Source organism: Pristiophorus japonicus, chromosome 6 (assembly GCF_044704955.1).
Source record: "Pristiophorus japonicus isolate sPriJap1 chromosome 6, sPriJap1.hap1, whole genome shotgun sequence".
NCBI lineage: Eukaryota > Metazoa > Chordata > Chondrichthyes > Pristiophoridae > Pristiophorus > Pristiophorus japonicus.
The window spans coordinates 174,415,513-174,442,524 of NC_091982.1; the positions used below are offsets into that span (position 1 = coordinate 174,415,513).

The 27,012-nt window shown below is 43.6% G+C and overlaps 1 protein-coding gene across 1 annotated transcript in view; it reads left to right on the forward strand.

Moving 5' to 3' along the window:
* The window catches only part of psmd1 (proteasome 26S subunit, non-ATPase 1), a 153,774-nt gene that overhangs the window by 34,979 nt on the left and 91,783 nt on the right, over positions 1-27,012 (forward strand). Inside the window, exons 14-16 of the mRNA XM_070883400.1 lie at positions 533-729; positions 1,896-1,991; positions 7,543-7,607. Coding sequence (XP_070739501.1) covers positions 533-729; positions 1,896-1,991; positions 7,543-7,607 — 358 coding nt within the window. The remainder of the gene's footprint in view (positions 1-532; positions 730-1,895; positions 1,992-7,542; positions 7,608-27,012) is intronic.

The window sequence follows — 27,012 nt, forward strand, 5'->3', positions numbered from 1 at the left end:
GGGAGTGCAGCGAAGGTTCACCAGATTGATTCCCAGGATGGCAGGACTGACATGAGGAGAGACTGGATCGACTGGGCCTATATTCACTGGAGTTTAGAAGAATGAGAGGATCTCATAGAAACATATAAAATTCTGACGGGATGGACAGGTTAGATGGAAAAACAATGTTCCCGATGTTGGGGAAGACCAGGACCAGGGGTCACAGTCTAAGGCTAAGGGGTAAGCCATTTAGGACCATGATGAGGAGAAACTTCTTCACTCAGAGTTGTTGATCTGTGGACTTCTCTACCGCAGAGTTGTTGATGCAGTTCGTTAGATATATTCAAGAGGGAGTTAGATATGGCCCTGACTGCTAAAGGGATCAAGGGGTATGGAGAGAAAGCAGGAAAGGGGTAATGAGGTGAATGATCAGCCATGATCTTATTAAATGGTGGTGTAGGCTCGAAGTGCTGAATGGCCTACTCCTGCACCTATTTTCTATGTTTCTATGACTTTCTTTTACTATGTTTGATCATTCTCCTGTCCTCTACAGGTGAGGCAGCTGGTCTGGCACTGGGACTGGTCATGCTCGGATCAAAGTCAGCCCAAGCAATTGAGGATATGGTGGGTTACGCTCAGGAAACCCAGCATGAAAAGATTCTTCGTGGCTTGGCTGTAGGCATTGCTATGGTGATGTATGGCAGAATGGAAGAAGCAGATGCTCTGATTGAGAGTCTCTGTAGAGATAAGGTATGGGTAACATTGGTAGCTTTTTATTTTCAATTCATTTTCTCATCTAATTTCTTTTTTTGTTAATGAAGCCTGACAAAGCTATGTCGTGAGCTGTTATAGCTTGTGCATTATAGCATTTACAATAGTGTCAAGTAACATTTGTACAAAGCAAATAATTGCCTTAAAGATGTAAATAGATATGTTTATTTTCTGTACATTCTAATACAAGTTTTAAGCCCAGGTAAAATAATACCATAATAGCTTTGGAAATCAGTAATGGATCATAATGTACATGTTTGTATTTGAGACTATTAGTTTGTGGTAGCTAATGGGATAGTGGTAAAGGGATGCAGTTTGAAATTACACGTGGAAGAAGTAGAGAAGTGAAATTTATTGTTGTGGAATTTGGGGAGAAAATGGTGGCACACTGTACAAGATAGGAGTATGGTGGTGTCAGTGGTAGCCACACACATGGATACCCTGACCATTATTAGTCGAGCGGTTTTTTTGGGTTGAATCTTTAATCAAAGACTTGAGTTTTCTACATATATTGGGAAAGGAGATGAATTTTCTCTTTCAAACAATTGGTGGTAAGAATAATTAAAATATTAAAAAGCAAGTAATTGGAAAAGGCATTTTGATACATCCAACCCACTTCTTCCATGTTCCAGCTACTCCATCGTGTACTATATTCCACCCAGTTAATCTCTTGAGGAAAGTTCTATGTAAATACTCTCAGATTCCCCAAGCTAATGAAGTAAAACTCTAGACTATTTAAAAAAAAATGACTGAATTGGTCCATGGTGTTGTATAGCCTCTAAGTTGTATACTTTGATAGTAACAAGAATTTATGGGGAATTGTATTTGTAGAAGTTTTATGATGGTGGATGCATAGGTTGAAAACTACAAAAGCCCTTCAGTTCTCTAATGGTTGGTGACTGAGCTCAGCTGCCCAGAACAACAGAAGGTTAATTGAATGATCCCAAATTGCACTTGCTGTTTGAGAAATAATTTGGGAAAAGTTGCAGATGACTAAAAGAATGGGAAATGCTACAGAAGGTCAAAACCATATACTTATTTTCACAAAGAGTTTAGTCTTGTATGTTTTTATTCAGACACTGTTGTGTATATACATCAAGTATTTCATGATTGATATCTTTTCTGGGCACTTGTGATCTGTACAGGACCCCATTCTCAGACGTTCTGGAATGTACACTGTTGCAATGGCATATTGTGGTTCCGGGAATAATAAGGCAATCCGAAGACTGCTGCATGTTGCTGTAAGAAGAAACTTTTTAATAAGAAACTCAAAATATGATTTAACATGTAATTTTCTTCTACTGTCACCTGTTGGATGATTTGTCATTTTTCACCACTGCACCACCCTTGAAGGTGCTGACTCTTCCTAGAGTCTGGGTACAAAGGCACCAGAAGCTCCTAGTAGCCATGCTCCATACGTAAGTCTAGATTAAGCAGTCATAAGAAAGAAATAACTTCGATTTATATAGCGACTTTCAGGACATCCCAACGTGCTTTACAGCTAATGAAGTATTTTTGAAGTGTAGTCATTGTTGCATTGTAGGAAACACAGACAATTTTCACACAGCATGATCCCACAAACAGCAATGAGATAATGACCAGATAATCTCTTTTTTGTGATGTTGGTTGAGGGATAAATATTGGGTAGGATACAAAGAGAACTCCCAGTTATTCGGAATAGTGCCATGGGATCTTTTACGTCCATCTGAGAGGGCAGATGGGACCTCGATTTAATGTCTCATCTGAAAGACAGTGTCTTCGAGTGTGCAGCATTCCCTCACTAGCACTGAGGTGTCGGTGGAGAGCATCGCCGTCAAACCTGATCCTGTTCTTGCTTGACATCTACACATGCGCACTTTCCAACAGGAGTCACTGGAGAAGGATCTGGAACCGAGCCCTGACTGTTTGTTCTTTTCCCCACCCCACCCCCTTCCTTAGCACGGGGACACTTGAGTCCAATTGATAGCACCATAATTACTGCTCAAGTCATTACAAGTCAAGAGTCAAACTTCAACTTTCTGATCCAAATTTTTCAGTGGAGCAATTGAGAATTACCTTTATCCACTGAGCATTTGGGGGAGTTGATTTGTGTTTCTTTACACTGGCCATGGACAGGAATCCTTTGTGAGATAAGTTTTCCTTGATGGTAATAGCCTGTATGGGGAAAAATAAGTATGCTTTGTTACTTCATCGAGTAGTAGAAAGTTTAAAAAAAAACTTTTACAAGTAAGAAGAAAACAGTTGACCATTTTTAGTTCTGGCAAAGTAAGCTTTGATTTTAATTATGGCATTTAGCTTGGTCCATTCAAAACATTGGCTAAATTTGTACCACGGCAAAAGTGATCAGATGCTCAGTGGAAAGTAAAAATTATGTAATGGACGTAATCTCAAATTCATATAATACAAATGAGTTTCTCCCTGAAAAGCACTCAAATATATTCTATTAATTTGAAGTTAGGCTCTTAGAACTACAAATAAATTAGTATTTGACTTATTTAAATGATTTCTACAGCTACAGTCAAGTACCTGTTTACTGAGCAAATTCCCACTTGCCATTTAAATGCCCCAAATTGCCTTCAATACAGAGGTAATCTTGTAACGGGTAATGCATGGATTACCTACCTACAACATTATGTGTAAATGGTATTAACATACAGTTTGAGACAATTGCATCTGTCAAACCTGAATCTTGTGTCAAATTTCTAGATTTCACCACACAGAGCTGCGCACACCAGAATTTAGGGGAAGACCTTGCATTTTTCCAGTACCTTTTCAGATCCTCAGGACGTCTAAAAATGTTTGTCAATGAATTACTTTTGCAGTACAGTCACCGTTACGTAGGCAAATAAGGCGGCCAATTTGCACATAACAAAGGCGACAAAATGAAATAAATGACCAAATAATCTCCTCATTGTGCCATTGAATATTTTGCATCTCATCCAAAAGGCAACACTTCCAACAGTGTAACACTCCCTTCATTCCAGTCTAGATTATACATAAGAACATAAGAAATAGGAACAGGAGTAGGCCTTACCGCCTCTCGAGCCTGCTCCGCCATTCAATAAGATCATGGCTGATCTGATCATGGACTCAGCTCCACTTCCTCGCCCGCTCCCCATAACCCCTTATCCCTTTATAGGTCAGGAAACTGTCTATTTCTGTCTATTTCAATGTCCCAGCTTCCACAGCTCTCCGAGACAGCAAATTCCAACCCTCTGAGAAAATAAATTACTCATCTCTGTTTTCAATGGGTGGCCCCTTATTCTAAGATCATGCCTTCTAGTTCTAGTCTAGCCCATCAGTGGAAATATCCTCTCTGCATCCACCTTGTCAAGTCCCCTCATAATCTTATACGTTTCGATAAGATCACCTCTCATTCTTCTGAATTCCAATGAGTAGAGGCCCAACCTACTCAACCTTTTCTCATAAGTCAACCTCCTCATCCCCGGAATCAACCTAGTGAACCTTCTCTGAACTGCCTCCAAAGCAAGTATATCCTTTCGAAAATATGGAAACCAAAACTGCACGCAGTATTCCAGGTGTGACTATAGCAAGACTTTCCTGCTTTTATACTCCATCCCCATTGCAATAAAGGCCAAGATACCATTGGCCTTCCTGATCACTTGCTGTACCTGCATACTATCCTTTTGTGTTTCATGCACAAGTACCCCCAGGTCCTGCTGTACTGTGGCACTTTGCAATCTTTCTCCATTTAAATAATAACTTGCTCTTTGATTTTTTTCTGCCAAAGTACATGACCTTACACTTTCTAACATTATGCTCCATCTGCCAAATTTTTGCCCACTCAATTAGCCTGTCTATGTCCTTTTGCAGATATTTTGTGTCCTCCTCACACATTGCTTTTCCTCCCATCTTTGTATCGTCAGCAAACTTGGCTATGTTACACTCAGTCCTTTCTTCCAAGTCGTTAATATCGATTGTAAATAGTTGGGGTCCCAGCACTGATCCCTGCGGCACCCCACTAGTTACTGGTTGCCAACCAGAGATTGAACCATTTATCCCGACTTTCTGTTAGTTAGCCAATCCTCTATCCATGCTAATATATTGCCCCCAACCCTGTGAACTTTTATCTTGTGCAGTAACTTTTTATGTGGCACCTTGTCAAATGCTTCTGGAAGTCCAAATACACCACATCCACTGGTTCCCCTTTATCCACCCTGTTCGTTACATCCTCAGAATTCCAGCAAATTTGTCAAACATGACTTCCCCTTCATAAATCCATGCTGACTCTGCCTGACCAAATTTTACTTATCGAAATGTCCTGTTACCGCTTCTTTAATAATGGACTCCAACATTTTCCCAACCACAAATGTTAGACTAACTGGTCTATAGTTTCCTGCTTTTTGTCTGACTCCTTTTTTAAATAGGGGCGTTACATTTGCAGTTTTCCAATCTGCTGGGACCTCCCCAGAATCTAGAGAATTTTGGTAAATTACAACCAATGCATCCACAATCCCTGCCACTACTTCTCTTAAGACCCTAGGATGCAAGCCATCAGGTCCAGGGGATTTATCGACCTTTAGTCCCATTATCTTACTGAGTACCACCTCCTTAATGATTGCGATTGTGTTAAGTTCCTCCCCCCTTCTACCCTTCTATAGCCCCTAGACTATCCACTGTCGGAATATTGTTAGTGTCCTCTGCCGTAAAGACTGATAAAAAAATATTTGTTCAGAGTTTCTGCCATCTCATATTCCCTATTACTAGTTCCCTGGTCTCGTCCTCTAAGGGACCAACATTTACTTTAGCCACTCTTTACCTTTTTATATACCTAATAGAAACTCTTGCTATCTGTTTTTATATTTCGTGCTAGTTTACTTTCATAGTCTATCTTCCCTTTCTTAATCATTTTTTTAGTCGTTCTTTGCTGGCTTTTAAAGCTTCCCAATCTTCTGTCCTCCCACTAGTTTTGGCCACTTTATATGTCCTTGTTTTTAATTGGATACCTTACTTTATTTCTTTAGTTAGCCACGGATGACTATCTTTTCTCTTGCACCCTTTCCTCCTCACTGGAAGATATTTTTCTTGAGAGTTGTGAAATATCTCCTTAAATGTACACCACTGTTCATCAACCGTCCTACACTTGAATCTATTTTCCCAGTCCACTTTACCCAACTCTGCCCTCATACCTTCATAGTCTCCTTTATTTAAGCTTAGTGCGCTGGTTAGAGATCCAACTTTCTTACCCTCCATCTGAATTTGAAATTCAATCATGCTATGATTACTCATTCCGAGGGGATCCTTTACTAGGAGATTGTTTATTAATCCTGCCTCATTACACAGGACCAGATCTAAGATAGTCTGTCTCCTGGTTGGTTCCGTTACATACTGCTCAAGGAACCCGTCCCTTACGCACTCTGTGAACTCCTCCTCAAGGCTACCCTGACCAATTTGATTTGTCCAATCAATATGGAGGTTAAAATCACCCATGATTATTGCTGTTCCCGTTTTACAAGCCCCCACTATTTCCTGGTTTATGCACCGACCAACAGAGTTGCTACTGTTAGGGGGCCTATAGACTACGCCTACCAGTGACTTTTCCCCCTTATTGTTCCTTATCTCCTCCCAAACTGTTTCAACACCCTTATCATTTGAACCAATATCGTTTCTTACTATTGCAGTGATTCCATCCTTTATCAATAGAGCTAAACCACCTTTTCCTTTCTGTTTGTCCTTCCGGATTGTCAAGTACCCTTGAATATTTAATTCCCAGTCCTGGTCACCTTGCAACCACGTCTGTAATGGCTATCAGATCATACCCATTTGTCTCAATTTGTGCCGTCAACTCATCTATTTTGTTACAAATGCTACGTGCATTTAGGCAAAGTGCCTTTTAAGTTTTTTTTAACCTTTTTTCCCCTGCTTGCTTCCACTCTCCTTCAAACTCACTTTCTTTATTTTTGCTTGCTAATTTCAGCTTTACTCCCCTCCCAACTGAATCTATTTTCAGGTTCCCATCCCCTGCCAAGCTAGTTTAAACCCTCCCCAACAGCACTAGCAAATACCCTGCAAGGATATTGGTCCCGGCTCTGTTGAGTTGCAACCCGTCCGGCTTGTACAGGTCCCACCTCCCCCAGAAGTGGTCCCAATGTCTCAGGAAACTAAAGCCCCCCCGCCTGCCCCATCTCTCCAGCCACGTATTCATCTGCGTTATCCTCCTATTTCTGTACTCACTAGCTCGTGGCATGGAGTAATCTCTCTCCTAGCTCCCTAAACTCTGCCTGCAGGACCTCATCCCTCTTCCTACCTATGTCATTGGTACTGATGTGGATCATGACCTCTGGCTGTTCACCCTCTCCCCCTAGTTGATGTGTATTGTACTAGGCCAGCATGTGCTCCAGCCTCTTGAAACTTGTTTGAAGCGGAGTTGCCATCTAAGTAATACTGTGCTTGTGAAACAGAGCTGCCATGCTTCTTTAGTTGATATGCACTTGAGGAAGCATGCTCTAGATCCTTTGCTATAATTGTGCTAATTCACTAACCATAAAATTTACAACCCCATTCAATGTATAACTGCTGACTTTGTTAAATTTGGGAAACACAATATAGTCAACCTCGCACTTTACAAACTTCCTGCATACAATGAAGATCTATGGTAGCAAACTGGCATTTATTATATGTGGGGTTGACTGTGCTTCAATCAACGCTTGCACATGGGAAATGTTTTAGTGCTTTTATTTTTGATACTAACATGATCACTCCATAGAAAGTGAGGCTTGATATCAGTATAAAACATGTCTCAAGATTGAGGATTTTTCTTTGCTCTTTCAGGTGAGTGATGTCAATGATGATGTCAGACGTGCTGCAGTAGAATCGCTTGGATTTATTTTATTCAGGTATAGTCTTCTGTTAAATTATTTTGGTGCTGGATACAGTAGTTTGAAATACAACAAAAATGTTTGCATTATTCCTTATTCTGCCGCATGGTGGTGCTAGATGATGTATATTGTACTAGGCTAGCAGTGTTCACCTCTTGCACTGCCTTGGTGGAAAATATTTCCCAAATACTGATTTAGTAAAAACACTTCTGTAGATTCATGAAATTCCTTTTGGTGTATTCATCTTTCTGTTTCTCTTTCCAGACCTTCTGTCATAGAGTATTTCAACATATCTTGCATAGCTTAGTTGTCCATCATTGGTTTGAATTGCAGGGAAGCTTAATGTCATTTTAGACAAATGAAAACATTCTGCTGAATAGCTTTCTTTTCCTTAGACAAAAATGTTTTTTCTCTTCCCTATTGAAAAATACTTTGTTAAAGATGGTATTCTCCACATGGCAAATCTTCATGTGTAATCAGTTGAGTATATAATGGAGTTCTATTCCTTTTTTGAAATATATTTATGGACATTGACCTAGCCTAGATACCTTTGAAAACTTTGTAGTTTCTCCACTCTGCAGCGGTTTTATACATCTGGAGTTTAGAAGAATGAGGGAGATTGACCGGGTAGATTCTGAGAGTTTTTTCCCCCCAGGCTGGAGAGTCTCAGGATAAGGGGTTGGCCATTTAAGACTGTGATGAGGAGGAATTTCTTCACTCAGAGGGTTGTGAATCTTAGGAATTCTCTACCCCAAATGGCTGTGGATACTGAATCGTGAGTAAATTCAAGGCTGAGATAGATATTTTGGACGCTAGGGGAATCGAGAGATCTTTGAATCGGGCAGGAAAGTGGAGTTGAGGTTGAAGATCAGTCATGATATTGATTGGCAGAGCAGGCTCGAGGGGCCGTATGGCCTACTTTTGCTCCTAATTCTTATGTTTTTGTGTTCTATTGCTTAATCGGCGTGTTTTGAAGTGCTGGTGTCAGTGTCTGGAATGTTGGTCTGGTTCAAGTAGCGGAGGCAGAAAGTCTGAGCTCAATATTATGGTAATTCCATATGTGTTTTATTACTTTGGATAGTGAGGTAATCATTCACTCTTTAAAGTTGTTTATATTATGAGGAATAGTGTGCACCCAGTTTTCTTTTGCGCCTTTTATACTTGTGGAATGTGATTGTATACTCAATGACATTATATGGTATATTGTGCGACGCACAATCTGGTACTGAATTGCCTATTATGAACATACAAAAACAGGTATGAAAAGACCATCTGGTCCATCAAGGCTGCCCCACACAGTCGCGATACCTCAAATGTCACAATTCGAGACATCTTACTCACCAGCAGCCATGTAATTTAATAGGAGAGGCAAAAAAAGATGAACCTAATTATGGGAAAAAATCTATAAAATTCTTATCCAATCTCCCTAGAAAACTAGTCCAGGAGACCGCACTGACTGTGCTTTATTTGCCTAATTTACCTAAGATTTAATGGCTCTTCCAGACCAGAATTCAGTAGGGCACTCCAGCAGCTATAGTCCTAGAATCTTGTACTGCCTATTTAGAGGCTCAAATTCAGGATCATGAATGGCTTGCATTTGGCCACCCTTTGGTGTGTGCTTCTGATGGTCTTGATTAGGTCATCTGTGGAAGAAAAGTATACTGGTGGGGGGAAGAGGGAAGAGTTCTTGCATCTCACTCAAGCATATCTTCTGGTAGGTTGACCAAGGGCCATTTAAACAGGACATCATCATGAGCAAGTATTTAAAAATCCACTGAATACTAGCTACTTGGGTTATTTTATAAGAATGCCAATTTAAAGTGAACACTAACTGATATCCAGATATTGACACTGAAACTTTAAAGTGGATGTCACGGCAAGCTAAGTTATGTGTGATGTGGAAGTGTTGGGGAGATGAGCAGGACTTATGATCTCCACTTGATGCTTAAAAGCAAATTAGAAAATGCCACTGGACTTACTAAATACTGCAACTGGGCCTTTGAAATTTTGAATGATTTTACTGAATAAATAGCTGATTTTCACTTTTCACTACTGAGTGTCAATGGTTACATGTTTCTTCTTAAAGTTAAAATGTTTACAGACTTAAGTTTGATTCAGCATGTTTTGATGTCTACCTAGAATGATCTTGTGGGTAACCTCAAAGTAAGTACTTTGGATAATGGATTTTTAATGTACGAGGATGTGAGATGTCTTCCGTGTTAAATGGGAACAATTGCTTTTTCACTGTTATGGGTAACCATGATTTATTGAAGGAGGGAACAAATTTGGTGATCCTTTCTTTAAATTTTGGTAATGTTGGACTTCATGGATGCAAAACTGAGTTATCAGCTGTGATCATTTGTTTAGTGATAGTTTACATTCCTGTCTGCCTGAAATCCCTGAGAGAATGGAGATGACGTCTGATCTGATTTGTTATTGCATAGTCCAGCCATAAACCTAGACCACCTGAGTACCAAATAATAAATGTCCAAGTGTTCCAGAACAGGTGCCAGCCGATTCTATTTTATAATTTGGGTGGAAAGAATTGAGGCTAAAAGAATCATCATGTTCTGTCATCACAAGTTTCTGTAATTTCCCACCTCGTCCCAGAAAAATATAAAATCTTCCAGTGCATTACTGCTCCAAGTTATATTGGCGAAGTTCTGAGAGAACAACTTAAAAAAAAACATTTTCTTTGTTTGAGATTTTGCTAAAATCTTAAGTCACACAATCACTGCTTAACTGTTCAATTGCTTTAATTGTAGAGGGGCATTTGCTTAGAATGGAAGTGCTCAAGAAGTCTATCCATATGAATTTGATTGTTTTGCATTAGCTTAATTTTTGAAACTTGTATTCTTGGCCAAAAAGACTTAAAGGGCTAGACTTTCGGTACATCATCGCCCATATAAGCACTGAAATGCAGGCTATTGTCTATATTTGCTAAAAAGTGGAAACTAGCACCCGATTATCGGCGGTGCAACTTTCGGCATACATGAATGAGCTGCATTGCCTGGCCAATTTATTTAAAAAAAAATGACATCATCCTCGTGCAAGGCCGAGAATAGTGGTTATAATGGAATCTAGCGCCCGATTATGGCCCAGATTATCGCTGAGCGCTACTTTTCGGCATTTCGCCCAAATGATTGCAGTTTTTCTTCAGCGTCTTTTTGGACCAGCAATCACCTGACCTTAACTCGGCACTACGGACGCCATTTTGTAACTCTGAGGATCTTTAATAAAAGGCTGCTTGAAATGCTTGTCAGGAGAAGCAATTTGTGAGTGATTTTAAGAGCCTTTTTGACTCTTGCCAATCATCTAATCACATATTAGTATTTGTTGAGGACAAATTAAGGACATTTATAGTGATGGGGTCTATAATTTCGCAACCAGTATTGATCACTAATCACATGCTGCAGAATAGAGATGGGAGAAGGTATATTGAAGAACATTATGTGCCCAATCAAAGAGATGGCAGACTGCTGAGGAGGAGGAGATGTTCCACCCATTGCATTTCCAGGGATAAGTGATCATACCCGGACTTGTCCGATAACACGTGCGTTAGAAGGCTGCGCTTCCGAAAGGGGGTCATCAGTGAGATATGCCAGCTAATTAAGGGAGATCTGCAGCCTACCAGATTCATCAGGACTGCATTGCCCGTTGAGGTTAAGGTTACTGCGGCACTTTCCCTCTACGCATCAGACTCCTTTTAGGCCTCAGCTGGCGACATTTGCGGTATGTCTCAGCATGCCACACATTGCTGCATTTGACAGGTGAACGAAGCCCTTTATGCATGCAGGATGGACTTTATAAACTTCCCTATGACCAGGGAAGCACAGACTGAGAGGGCTTTGGGTTTCTCGAGAATAGCAAACTTCCCCAAGGTGCAGGAAACAATAGACTGTATGCAAATCGCCCTGTGATCACCTTTACAGGATGCAGAGGTGTTTTGGAACCGAAAGGGAATCCACTTCCTGAATGTGCAGCTCGTTGTCGACCACAAGCAAATAATCATGGCAGTAAATGCAAATGTTCCAGGGAGCATCCATGATGCGCACATCTTGGGTGAGAGCACTGTCTCTGACCTGTTTAAAAGTCAGCCACAAGGTCACAGTTGGATGCTGGGGGATAAAGGATATGGCCTTGCCAGCTGGATCATGACCCCCCCCCCCCCCCCCGGCGTAAACCCCAGACAGAAGCCGAGAAGAGTTACAACGAAAGCCATATAGCTACACGCAATATCATCAGACAGTTGGAGTGCTTAAGCAGTGCTTCAGATGCCTGGACCACTTGGGAGGCAAACTACAATACCACCCTGAGCAGGTCGCTGAGTTCATTGTGATGTGCTGCATGTTGCATAACCCCGTTATTAGGAGAGGATAACAATTGCCAGATGGGACCGCCTGTCCACCTCAGGAGAGAGGGGAGGAGGACAAGGACAATCAGCCTGGTGATGAACCCATGTCTCCACGACCCCACAACACTGGAAAAGCCCCGTGGTAGTTATGCAGCTGCAAAACTCTTGCATCAGCAGCTCATAAATGAACATTTTGCGTGAAGTTACATTGGTGACCGTTGCAGTTGCGTTATGTTTCATCCTTGCCTGGCCATGGCCGTTGCTTCCAACCGTTGTATTGATGTTTTACCGTATGTTATTAGAAGACACTTCACAACAATTGTAAACTTAAATAAAAATGTTTAATAATTGAACATGTAATTTAATTTTTTTTAACCTATATAACGCCCCCTTCCCCCCCCCCCCCACAGTCAACAATATTTTTAACACCACAATATAACACCCTCCCACCAACCCCAACAGCGAACATTCAACAATTAAAAAAAATTTATAACAGCAATATACACCCCCCTCCCCCCTTTGTCGTAACCACCCCCCCTCCCCCTTTCCCACTAACTTCTCAAGTAATGGGACCAAGACATCTTGCAGCAGAGCACCTTGAGGCCTGCTGCTGTGGTGGGGGGTGGGGGTGACATCGACGGAATGACCTCGGTGCAAAGAAACGTCTTCTGAGTCAGAAGGAAGTTCTCCCTCCTGTCTCGCATCTGTCGTGGTAGTTGGTGGTACGGCACCTTGGGGGGGGGCAGTGCCGTCTCCCGAAACTATCGCATGCCGCAAGGCATCGACCGAGTTGGTCGTTCGCCCCATTGCCGCAACTATCCGCTCCATGCCCTCCGTTATTCGCGTGGACAGTGTGTTAGTGTTGCCGGTCAACCCACCAAGCGCCTGGAGGAGCTCTTGATCTATGTAGACGCTCGTTCTTGACAGTGAGACCATGTCCTCATTTGCATCTGCCCGTCGCAACGCGTGCCTACGTCGCCGACTCGACCTCCGCAGGGTCGGCGTGGGACGCCTTAGAATCGCAAGCCGCTTGGCCCCGCTACTTCTTCCATTGAGGATGACGTGGCCGCAGGTACCACAGATGACAACTCTGGCTCATCATCCTCCTCCTCAGTTTTCTGTTTGTCATCCGTGATGATGATGACCTGCAGCGGTAAAAGGGTAGTTTGTGCAGGGGCCTCCCTTTGTGCCTGGGTAGCTGCAAAACATAATTGAGGTTATTAAAAGAGAAGGGTAGACATGAGAATGCTAGCGCTGGCATATGTATGAGGAGCAACACTACTGCAATAAATGTGAGAGACGTTACATAATGATTAACATGAAAGTACAGAAGCTGCATGCATAACATTACATCATTCATATATTATAATGAAATGCCATTAAATTACTTTAAATTACCACTGGCTTACTACTGCTTTACACATTACTCACGTGGCGCAACAATGGGATCTGCACCACCACGAGTGGCAGAACGATTGTGGGTGTCCAATAGTTAGTCTAAGTCGGTGAGCGGGTGGAGCTCAGCAGGCCATCCTCCGGTCCGCCTCTGCTCCTCATGATTCTTAGATATCTTCCTCTGCAAACGTGACAAGAGCATGGCATAAGCTAATTGACTAAGTACTATTATGGAAACACAACAGATATTGTAATCCACAATTAGTCATGCCACATTCTATTCATCCATCACTAACGTTATATGCTAATACAGTTTATATCCACAATGGATGCATGGTTATAACATTTACGTTCAGAGAAAATATTTAATAAGATTGTGTTTATGAACTAATGCTTGACATCTCGTGTACAATCTCCAGAAAGGCCCCATCCATGGGCCGTGCCATTTGGCGCCTGAGGGGGGGGTAGGCGGTTTATTTGAATCGATTGAGGTCCCCCGGGAGGGGAAATCGGGATCGCTGGGGAGCCCGGCGATGACAGGACTATAGTGGGAGGGGGCACTGTCCATGGGCTGTACTCTGAGACCTCTGTGTGGCCGGAGCTAATGTCCCAAAGTGTCCCAGGGCAGACAGTGAACCAGGGCAGCTCTCCCCCAGTCCAGGATGGGTCACTCTGTGAGTGGCAGCAGTCGGAGAGACACTCTCAGTCTGGGTAAAGGTGACCGAACCCCTCAGTGCTCAGTTGTGCCCCATGCACCAACGTAACCAAAAAGGAGACGGTGCCCAAATTAAAGACTTGCTCACAGCACACACAAATTCTCCTTCTAAACTAAAGTGGTAGAAATGCCGAATGTTTGTGGTCTGTCTGTTTCCAGTCATTCGTTTAAATAATAATAATTAATACTGTTGATTAAATGTATGGCATCTCAGCAAAATTAGACTTAAAGGGTGGAGGTTCCGACCCCAGTTTAAATCTTAGCAGGGAAGCTACCCAAGATTACTCAGCTTTTTTACAATCCGGCAGATTTACATTCTAATTAATTCAATGCATCATTACAATTTAAAATGTAATAATTTAATACTTACTCTTGCCGCAGCAACCAGGCTGTTCCATCTCTTGCGGCACTGTCTCACACCTATCGTGGGCCACAGATGATACAACAGCGGCGATATCGCCCCATATTTTTTAATATGTCTGGGGGGGGAGGGGGAGGAGGTTTCCCACACCCACCCCGGGTTAATTATCCCCACCTATTCTCCACCTCATTAACGAGGGCCTCATTGGCCTCATCAGAGAAGGCTTGCGCCCTCCTTCTCCCTGACAGCTCCTCCTGCTGCATACTGGTATCACTAGACATGTTTCAACTGAACGGACTGCTTCCCTTCTCTTTCTCCTTTTCTCTCTCCCTCTCTCACTCTTCTGAGCATGCATTGATGACCCTGAACTCCGGAAAACTTCTTTGCTTAAAAAAAAGATGCATGCGCAGAATGGCCGTTGCTATGGACGCCAGCCTTGCACGACTGAATACATCGCTAAGAACCATTTCACATCGCTAAGGCTATCACCTAAAATGAAAAAGGCGAAACTAGCGTTTTTTTAAAATGGGCGATATTCCAGCGATCCTGAAAAATAAAAAAAGCACCAAGGCCGGAGATATCGCCCAAGCGATCATAGTGGAAAGTCTAGCCCTTAATGAACAGAATTTAACCTCCTTGAAGATCACTAACATTTCCATGTTCAAAATGTAAAAAAGAGTCAGCCTACAGATCTTGAATTTGGCATTAAAGTAACTTATTTGGTTGACTAGGGTTCCAATTACCTCCTGCATCGATCTATATTTGGTATAAAGTGCACATAATGGACCAGGTGTCAAACTCTGTAATCCCATTGACGTGATTATATTTAGAATGCAACCTTTCATTTTAGCCAACCAGATATTTTGTAAAATCAGTCTTCCCTTGCTGGCATACTTCAGTAACCCTCGTCCTCTGAATTTCAATTTAGGCAGACCATTTTCCTTAAAATACTTGTGATGTCTTATTGATCCATCGACATTGGGTATAGGATCCGACTATCAATTTGGTCTTTACCAAAATAGACATTACCCTGGTCAGCAAGCCATCCTTCACAGCAAACATTTACATAAAAGAATTAATTTTGCAATATTTGAACAATAGAATATTCTCAAATGTATAAATTAACAGAGGATGACAAGCTTTCACATGACTGAAAATCGGTATCTAGAACTTAAAGATGCTGGTACAGAATTTAAGTGTACAAGTATAATGTCGAAAATCCGGAGTTCCAAATCCGTACTGTTCTAGAATCCGGATACCTGGACAATCCGTAGTGGGGTAGTCCGGAATCCGGAAAATGTTCTGGAATCTGGACCGCCGCCCGCTCCACCGCTGGACTCACCGACCTCGCCCCCGCCTTGGGCCGACTCCCCAGCTGTGCCACTCGGCCACCCGACCCCCTCCTCTCCCCTACCTACCTTGGCCCAGGCGTTTCCTGACTTGGGACATCGGAAAGACATCCGGAAATGGCCAAACCTGGGCTCTGGCGTTTCCGGATTGGGGTCATCAGAAAGACATTCCGAAGTCCAGAAATACACAGACACCAGAACCGCCTCAGTCCCGAGACTTCTGGATTTTTGACTCTGTACCTGTATCACAAAACTTAAAACATAAAGTACTGCATAAAGAAGACTTGAAACCATTAACAGTCAGCCGTACGGTAATAGTTGAAGAACCATTGTACTATGCTATGGAGCAATGAGATGTCTTTTAGTTTTCACAGTGTTCCTGACCTCTGTTTAAGCTGCCATCTGTTTTGAAGAGGTTAGGCAGTTTAACAGGACAGAAGAGAGAATCTGAGGAATAGTCACGCTGCCCTCCCTATCCCCACAATTGCACTCTGGAACTATCTGTCCTTCTGACTCTTGTGCATGCCCCCAACCCCCATTGTCGCCATTGGCGGCCAAGCCTTCAGCCTCCCACAGCCCATGCTCTGGAATTCTCTTCCTAAGCCCCTCGACCTGTTTTTCCTGTTTAAGACCTTAAAGCCAAGCTTTTGGTCACCCCTTCAGTATCCCCTTGGTTCAGCATTCATTTCTTGATTATGCCTTTGTGAAGCACTTTGGGAGGTTTTTCTATGTTAGTGGTGTTTTGTCCAGCTGGCACAAGAGTAGCATTGGCTTAGGTTTCCGGAGAAGATTGCCACCTGGCTCTCTTGTATGAAGAATATGTCTAGATTTAGGTATGTAAAATGGAGGAAAAGTAAAATTAGATCTCAAAAATATATTTTCTTTTTATCTGCTACCAAAAAACTAAAAATACTGCATGTAAAATGGTAATTCACACAGTCTCACTGTGCTAAATGACTACGTGACAGTAATATTCAAGGCGCCTTACAGTTTTCGCACAATTAAACTCTATAAGCCATTTTCTTCCTTCAGTTCTGAAAGAATGATTGTTCAGGTTATGAACCTGGTACACTGAGGAATATTGAAAAGTATTGAGAGGCAGTTAAAATAAATAGGCTGCCTTTGCAGTACCCCTATTGAAAGCTACATGAAAGGCAAATGATCATACTTTAAATAACCAGAAATGACACAATAATATTAATTAACTGAGGATGTAACTTCATATTGCAAAACTGCACTGATTTTCTTTCTCTACTCAATAAAGTTCCACTTTGGAATGCGAGGAGTAATGGGGTAAAAGTAACACTTGATAGGTGGTAAGAAGGGAGGCTTTCTGGAATATTCTGCAGACACTCTTAGGATTGGAAACTATCCAAGAGACCTATTGAGAGAAATCAAGGCAGTATTGTACAAGTCACTAAGGCTTATGTACTGCAAAAAAAATAGGCAAGCCACAAAGGAAAAGATGTACAAAATGCTTGATGGAAGTAAAGAGCAGGGATGAGTTTTGTAGAACATAATTACCAATATGGGAATCTCAACCAATATACTATTTGATAACTTAATGGTAACCTTTTCTGAGAAACTAAGTATAGGTTTCAGAGGAAATTATGGAAGTTGATTGTCTGCACAGTTTACAGTTAATTAAAACATTCAGTCGTAAGACCACTTATTTTTACCACTTAATACACGTAATATTAGGCCCAAGTTTCGAGCCGCGCCTAGAACGGCGCAGTCCCGACCCGGACGCCCGTTTTTCGCGCCACAAAGTGCGCCTAAAAAAAACCCTCCAGATTCTCCACCTCCCTGCAGGTCCTCTGGCCCTCGGCGCAGCGCAGCAGGAGCTGTAGGGGGCGGAGCCAGGTCCCTGCGCTGAAAACAGTGCCGGGACCTCTGCACATGCGCGCTACAGTGGGCGCGCATGTGCAGTAGCTCCAGGCGCCCAAAACTGTGTGGGAGGGGCCGAAGCACGCAGCCCCTAGCCCTGGCCGAATGGCCTCACTGGGGCTGCGTGGATAAGGCTCCTCCCACGCCCAGCTCATGCTTTCTCCCGACCCGAATCGACTCCCGCTTCCCGTCTCCGGACTGGACCCGACACCCGCTCCCTCCCGACCCCGACTCCCGCTCGCCCCGCCCCCCTGCCCCCGGACTGGATCCGACCTGGCCTCCCTCCCCCCGACCTGACCTCCCTCTCCCTCCTTCCCCTCGACCCGAACCGACCTCCCTTCCACCACCCCCTCGACCCGCGCTCCCCCCGAACCGACCCAACGCCACCTACCTGTAAATCTGGTGCTGGGGATGGGCCCTGCCCGAAGTCTCGGGCCCGGCCCGTTCAGCCTCCTTCCCCCTTTCAATCTCCTTCCCCCTTTCAATCTCCTTCCCCGCCCCCATCTCCTTCCCCGCCCCCATCTCCTTCCCCGCCCCCATCTCCTTCCCCCCCCGCCCCCATCTCCTTCCCCCCCCCACCCCATCTCCTTCCCCCCCCCACCCCATCTCCTTCCCCCCCCCACCCCATCTCCTTCCCCCCCCCACCCCATCTCCTTCCCCCCCCCCCCCACCCCATCTCCTTCCCCCCCCCCCCCACCCCATCTCCTTCCCCCCCCCCCCACCCCATCTCCTTCCCCCCCCCCCCCACCCCATCTCCTTCCCCCCCCCCCCACCCCATCTCCTTCCCCCCCCCCCCACCCCATCTCCTTCCCCCCCCCCCCACCCCATCTCCTTCCCCCCCCCCCCACCCCATCTCCTTCCCCCCCCCCCACCCCATCTCCTTCCCCCCCCCCCCACCCCATCTCCTTCCCCCCCCCCCCACCCCATCTCCTTCCCCCCCCCCCCACCCCATCTCCTTCCCCCCCCCCCCACCCCATCTCCTTCCCCCCCCCCCCACCCCATCTCCTTCCCCCCCCCCCCACCCCATCTCCTTCCCCCCCCCCACCCCATCTCCTTCCCCCCCCCCCCCACCCCATCTCCTTCCCCCCCCCCACCCCATCTCCTCCCCCCCCCCACCCCATCTCCTCCCCCCCCCCCACCCCATCTCCTCCCCCCCCCCCCACCCCATCTCCTTCCCCCCCCCCCCACCCCATCTCCTTCCCCCCCCCCCACCCCATCTCCTTCCCCCCCCCCCACCCCATCTCCTTCCCCCCCCCCCACCCCATCTCCTTCCCCCCCCCCCACCCCATCTCCTCCCCCCCCCCACCCCATCTCCTTCCCCCCCCCCACCCCATCTCCTTCCCCCCCCCCCACCCCATCTCCTTCCCCCCCCCCCCACCCCATCTCCTTCCCCCCCCCCCACCCCATCTCCTTTCCCCCCCCCCACCCCATCTCCTTCCCCCCCCCCACCCCATCTCCTTTCCCCCCCCACCCCATCTCCTTCCCCCCCCCACCCCATCTCCTTCCCCCCCCCCACCCCATCTCCTTCCCCCCCCCCCCACCCCATCTCCTTCCCCCCCCCCCCACCCCATCTCCTTCTCCCCCCCCCACCCCATCTCCTTCTCCCCCCCCCCCCCACCCCATCTCCTTCTCCCCCCCCCACCCCATCTCCTTCTCCTTTCCCCCCCCCACTCCATCTCCTTTCCCCCCCCCACTCCATCTCCTTTCCCCCCCCCACTCCATCTCCTTCCCCCCCCCCACCCCATGTCAAAAACACAGACACTGACAGACAGAGAATGAGAGACACACATAGACAAACAGAGAGATAGAGACACACTGCGGGGGGGGCATCCCAACACGCTGTTGGAGGGCTCCAGGTGCTGCAGTCGGTAAGTAGAAAATGTTTTATTTATTGATTTAAAAAAAAACTATTATTTCTTATTTTTTTTTGATTGATTTATTGGTTGATTTATTGATGTATTTATCATTTATTATTGATGATGGCTCTTTATTTGTAAAACTGAAGTGTTTAATGTTTGTAAATTTCCCTTTTAAACCCCCCCCCCCCCCCAACCATTCCTTACGCCTGATTTGTAACCTACGCCTGATTTTCTAAAGTGTAGACAAGGTTTTTTCGAGTGTACAAAAATCTTCACTTACTCCATTCTAAGTTAGTTTGGAGTAAGTTTTCACTCACGAAACTTTGAAATCGGGCGTAAGTGTCCGGACACGCCCCCTTTTGGAAAAAAAATTCTGTTCCAAAGTGAAACTGTTCTAACTGACTAGAGCTCGAGCAAACTAAATGACGAGAATTCCGATTTCTAAGATACTCCGTTCTACACCAGTTGCTCCTAAAAATCAGGAGCAAATCATGCGGAAACTTTTGGCCATAATGTCTTCTGCTAGCAGTTCAGGGGTAGATGCATATCATGATGTGGTACTGAGCAATAACTAGGAAGGCTCCTGGTTTGTGTCGGGTTAGTCAGTCTTTGCTAAAATGTACCTTAGTACCATAGTTGGCATTAGCCACTGCAGTTCGTGAATAAAAAAAGGCAAGTCCGATTCCTGCTAGTTGTTGTCCAACTAGAAAATGTTTGTGCACAGATTGGGTTTGCTCTGATGTTGTTCATTGTTGAATTGCTTGCCAACGCTGTTGATGCCTGTACATGAAGAATGGCCATGTAGATGACATGGCTACTAGCCCGCATGGAATCATAAGCCAACATAAATCAATGTAAAACAAATTACAGGGCCAATGAGGTCTGAAATTAATCTAGCATTAGAACCTAACCTCCTTAATTATTAGGTATTGAAAACCTCTTACTGTACAACCAGTGATATAAATAAAGTAATCAAGGGATTACTTACAAAGCTTTTATAAGCTTAAAGTATAAAACAAAAAGCAAGATTAGGAGTTTTAATGGGAGATTCATTTTTCAGACCACATTGAACCTGTAAATTGTGCATTAATCTGTAATGTATAGCCGTTGAACATGCTGCAAGTCATTGTGTTGTTTGAGAGACACTTGGGTGTGACAGGATGTCCAATATTGAATTTACTTTTCATAGATCAGTAGTGGTCAGGCAGACATGTAATAATGATCTCTTTGGTTACAGGAAATAGCTTGACCCGCGTTAGTAATAATCATTATATGCCACTCATTGCTTTTTTCTATTTTTTTAGAAAAGTGAATGTCCAAGAAATGTTCATGCTGCCTCCCCTTTTCTCTTTCTCTGTTTCTTTCTTTCGCTTTTTCCCCTCTTTATTTCTCTCGCGCTCCTTTTCTTTCTTTCTCCCACTCTTTCTCTCGCCCTCTCTCTCTTTCTCTCACTTTCCCTTCTTTCTCTCGCCCTTTTTCTTTTTCCCCCAATCCCCCCTCGTGCCCTAAGTACCCCAAGGTTTTTGTCAATTCTGTGACTAACAGAGAGGATATGTAGACAGGTGCAACTTATATTTTGTGTTCTAGAGATGAGGTCATCATGTGGACTTCTAGTTGCTAATTGAGCTAACCTCTGGTTAGTATTTGGGGTCGTGTTTAAAAATTACATCCTTTTTAGTTTATAATTGTGCTTATTTATTATTAATTATGTATTACAGGTATATGCACTTCAGGTGCCTGTAAATATTATAATGTAGCATGTCAATTTCCAGAAGTCTTCAATTCTTATGTTTAGACACTATGGAATCCTATTGGCCACTTTGTGCATTAAAATTTTGCTGTAGTCCTCAAAAAAATTACATTTGTACAACATATCCAGTGGATATAGCTTTTCAAAGTCATTTGTAGCAGAAAATTGTAAGAAGCCGAACTACTTGAAGCCAATCGTACTGAAATGTAGTTTATCATAATTATTTATCCAGAAGCAAATAATAATGTAATTGAACATGATGAATGTCTAGTTTTTTTTTAATGAGTGATCGGGGGGGAAGGGGAAATGCAAGAAATGAAACTTGTTTAACAGATGGAGGCAATAGTCTGACTGTGGTGTGGATCACGTTCCTTGTTTAGAACAAGGCCCCAGGGTAGATTCTACTTTAAGCGAAGGGGCTGTGGAAATGCATATTTACCATCAGGCATTGATATTTTCAGTAAATCTGACATGCTGTTTCCTTACTTCAATCACAATACCTAAAGATTTGGCTCAAAAAAATATTTTTCAAGAACAGACTTGTCAGATTATTATGTATAATGAGGTTTAATTACATTACATTCTTGGTCAGATAGTTTTGCAGGTCAGATCAGAAATTAAATTAATGTTGCATCTACACTATGCAAAGTATGTACACAATTTCTCTCCATGTTACGATTGCAACATGAACTGAAAAAAATTAAAGTGGCCACTCGTTAACTTTTGGTCATGGTCACATTCCCAAGCAGTAACTTGCTTGTGTACCACTTTCACAGACCCACCATAAAAATTTAACTATGGCATATGCAACAAGTAATAATTGATAAAGTAGGAAATGTATAGATTAAAGCAGTTAGAAAAAAAAGAGAAAATATGAAGGGCTTGTGAAAACAGCCAATCCTGAGTGACTTTGCTTACAAATGAGAGACAAAGCTGAACCAATTAAATCAATCAAAATGTTTTTTGAAATTCTGAGTAACTGAAATTTCTATTGTGCAAAATAAAGTTTTAAATAAATTACATCTCCTAATAAGATTAAATTTATGCATTGTATTTGAATACCTTCATTTGCATAGTTTACCTCAAGATCCAGGCTTCCCTCGATATTTTTTCTCCAGAATAGTTGAAGTGTTACCAGCCACACCATTGCATTCCCAGCATTGACAGTTTGACAAATTTCCTAGCATGCCTGAATAAGTAACTTTTGAGTTCAAGTAGAAGGGTGTCTCCCCTCATCTTGTGAACATTTGTGAATTTATTTGCCTCGTCCAAACAACTTTTATTCTAGATTTTGTTAACCAAAGGTATTAAGCGATATATGCCAAATGGTGTTAGGTCGCAGATCAGCCATGATCTCATTGAATGATGGAGCAGGCTTGATGGGCTCAATGGCCTACTCCTGCTCCCATGTTCTTAACTTTGAAACAAACTGGAGATTGAAATTTCAACGCTTTATTTCAGGCAAGCTTTACATTAAAAATATTAACAATTGCTCATTTTCTGTAAGAACTCATGTTCAAGCCAGCTATACAGCAGCTGTGATTGTACATTGATGGTTTATTTTGTTGATATTAGAAAGATCAAAAATAAAGGTTGTTCGTCAAGGATGTATTTCTTTTTGTCACTGGACGAGGTGAAGATTTCATTTTGAATTTCCGAGTGATTTAAGTCTAGCTGGAAGGTCAAATTGGATTATTGGCTGCTGTCCCATCAATCATGACCAGCTTTAGCTCCAAATTCTCTTCTGAAAAGGACACTAACTGCATAACAGTTTTTGAACATTTTATGAGGTAGGTTTTGTTTTTAGAAATATGGTCCAGACTCTGTCAGCAAAAACATGAAAACTGACTGTGTAAAGGCAAAAGCTGGTTGAAGGCTAGAAAACAATGAGCGAGGATGCCAATGGACCAGAAGGATCATGGACAGGCCTGAGCATGGTGGGGTAGCTTCCAGTGGACTGAAAGGGGCTGTTAACCATTCCGGTCTGCCTCAGATCGCGACTGGGCTTCATTGATGTTGGCCATTCCCTTAAGCGATCTGATCACCTTCTTAAAAGAAATTCATTCTCCGTGCCCTATATCTTACTAGTGCAGTCGTTGATCCTAATAATATACTCTTGTGATTTGGACTGGATTTCTAAACCTTACTCCCGATGTTGGGCAAGTCCAGAACCAGGGGTCACAGTCTAAGGATAAGGGGTAAGCCATTTAGGACCGAGATGAGGAGAAACTTCTTCACTGAGTTGTTAACCTATGGAATTCTCTGCCGCAGAGAGTTGTTGATGCCAGTTAGTTGGATATATTCAACAGGGAGCTAAATATGGCCCTTACGGCTAAAGGGATCAAGGGGTATGGAGAGAAAGCAGGAAAGGGGTACTGAGGTGATGATCAGCCATGATCTTATTGAATGGTGGTGCAGGATCGAAGGGCCGAATGGCCTACTCCTGCATCTATTTTCTATGTTTCCCCATCATGTGTACTCATTCAATTTCTCCAAAGGTAGATTAAGTTAAAACTGGGTGAGACGGTTAGGTTCTTATAAACTGCTTTATTCCACAGTAGGTAAAATTCGTAGAATAATTAGTGACTTGAGAAAATCATTACAACATCTGTTAATGTACTATTGCAAAGATTAAGAACACAGATGATGGGTTGCCTAAATCAACTTAAAAGCTTAATCTCTGTGTTCTGTGTCCCAGCGCTCAGGACAATAGTTTGTTCCCTTCACAGCCTTGTGTTATTCGGTAGACTATTGGTGTCTGTGTTCTGATTTTTACAAGCCTGTCTCACAAACCCCTCATGTGGATCAAAAAAGATTTCCAACATCGAGATGTGAAATGTCCTCAATAAATAGACACAACGTACAAATTCTCCATCCTCTGAGAACATCATCTCATTGTAAATACCATTTGGCGCTTACCAATCCACAACTCAACACGGGGCTGTCCTGGGACGCTAATTCCTTTACATCTTAACAAAGCTTTTTTACAGATTCTTTGCATGATAAAAATGGCCAAAAATGTTTTAATTGCAACAGTTCAAGGACAGTTTGGTCCCCATTCTCCTGAATCCCTATTCCTCTCTCTCTAGGTTGCCTGACCCTGGCACCCCTCTTCCTCTGCAGATCACAGGGTGCACTCTCGGTGCTCAGAAGGGACTAGGTAATGCTCTATGCTTCCAGCCAAGACCCATTTTAGTTATTCCAGATCTTGAAACCTGCCAGTGCTCCCAAAGACACAGGCTGCACTAAGTGCTGATTAGTTAATGTCTGCGAAGATGCAACCTGTGTTCTTGTAAAACCTTCTGACCATAAGCAATTTCAAAGGTTGTTTATGTTTGTGTTTTAAAGTTTATAGGGGCCGAAATTGCCCTCTGCCAGAAACGAGGTTCACCTACTGTTTTCAATGTTTTCTGGCCGCCCCATGCAGATGGAAGTGGCCTCATCATGGGGGCAGAAGTGGGGGCGGGGTGGAGTAGCCAAGGCTGTCGGTCATCAGCGCCGCACTGATCACGTGATCGCGCTGGCGTGTCACAACGTCTCTCCCCTTCAGTTAAAGGGGAGAGCCGCTGCGAACTCTCTAGCCACTTTAGTGGTAAACAATTGGCCACCAGGGAAGGTTTCGGCCGGGCCAGCGGCTGGCACCCAAGAGAGCTTGCCACGCTGCCTGTTGGTAGCCCGGCCGAACCCGCGACCATAATTGTCGGACCGACATGACAGTCGGCCAACAAAAAAACATAACATGCCGGCTATGGCAGTGTGCCCTCCCCTTTAAGGGCGGCCGGGCCGCCATGCCACAGAGAGTATACCAACAGCAGAAGCAATATTGGGAAAGGAGCAATTTCGCGAGGGGGTCGCTGCCAGTCGGTAAGGCTTGCATGCCGCGACAGGAAAATGAGCAAAATGTTCCCGGGCACTGTTCCAAAACTCACTAAGGGCAGTTTCCTAAATGGGACGCCCCCCACCTCCCCCCTGCGGAGAGTCGGCAGTCATTCCGTGCCTTCCCGTGATCACCGCTTTCAGGTGGCCAGTGACAATTTCAGCCCCATAATTTTCAGTCTTCATCTCTTTCCCCCTCGTCCCCCCCCACCCCCACATTGCTTGCACAAAAATGTTATAAATAATTTTTCTCTCTTTCATGTATTCATTCAGTCTTTATCCCCTCTTTATGTCCACATACTATACTACTAGAATTATTCCTTCAAAGCAATTGTACAGTGACATCCTCATAACGTTGTGAATTGTTCAAAGTTCCAGTATTGGAATGTGCTATATTTGAGCATAAAGATTGGGAACTAAATTGGAGTACTATAGCATGAAACACCACACATTGTGTCTGCCCCAAGTCTTTTTATACTGAATATTTAATATAAAGCAAAAAGCTTTTGGAACTGAATGTACCTTTTATAGATATTACAAAGTTTGAAATGACAAAGTTGGAGTGCAGAAAGAACAATGCAAGATTCTCGATGTATCTATCTGCAAGCACCTTGTAATATATAATGTACTCAAAGTATGTAAACTTAGCTTAATTGAGCAAAAAGATTGTACAATATGTCAAAAGAATAATGGTTATTAGCAAAATTGGTTTCAAAAGTGGACCAAGATGCCCTTCTACCTGGGGACAAGGACCTTCAATTCTGTTCATTTCACAGAATAACAGCTAAACAGTGCTTGCTTAAAATTTCCCATTTACTGTTTACAGCTGTACACTTTTGTCACAGCTGTACTCTTCTGTCACCAATTTAGTATTTTATCTGATGGATCTGTAACTTCTCATGAAAATAGAACTGGGCAATGCTGCGGAGGCTTAAAAATGGACTGGTTTGCCCTAATAGCAGGTTTGGCCTACTGATTTTTACTTACCCGTCTGCTTTCAAGAAGACAAAGTAATCCTGGCACAGAGGTAAATTAAACCAGCAGCTGAGGAAAACGAATTCTGGAATCTTGAGGATAAATTACTGCTTCATTGTGCTGTTAGATTGCTAGAATGCAAACAAATGGAATCTGCAGACAGCCTGGGGATTGGTCTTTTTACCCACTTAATCCGCAGAGAGAGACTTGATATGTTTACTGTTTCGTGAGAGTGTTGATTCAGTGAAGTTTTGCATCTTAGGACTGACAGTTTAACTAGATATTGTAACATATTTTATTATAAAATGAAAGTCCCGAGTGCAACAATTTTTGATCCATCTATCAAAGAAGGGTCTTCTATTTATAATCAGGACATGTCCCTTCGAATCTCACACGTTTATGTAACTCTCATTCTGTGTTCAACTACTTGCGTATTTTGGCTGTCGCTCCGGACCCAAGCCCATTACTTCTGTCTTTTTTTTTTTGGCCTCTCAAGGCCCTTCACTCTGGTCAACAGAAAGGGGAGAAGACCAATCATACCACCTTGCATTTCATCCTCCAGTATACTTTGCTCCCTCCCCACCACCCCCCAACCACCTCATTACTGTTGCTCTGCTTTTCTACTGCCACTGAATCCCCCTTGAATAAGCTGACCGCTATCCTCGGTGCCTTTCTTAGCATTCTCAGAAATTCCCATTGAGGCACCTGTCGCTTCCTCCTTACAAGTAGAAGCCCTAACTGTCCCATCCTCTTTTGCCAATCTTCCCACATAGCTCGCTTACTGGGGACTGACCTCGATAACCTCCTTCCCATCCCATTCATCCTACCCACCATTGCCCCATGGACTCTGCCAGTGGATTAATCACTGCCCCTCACTGTAGTTCCCTCCTTGATGTCCATTT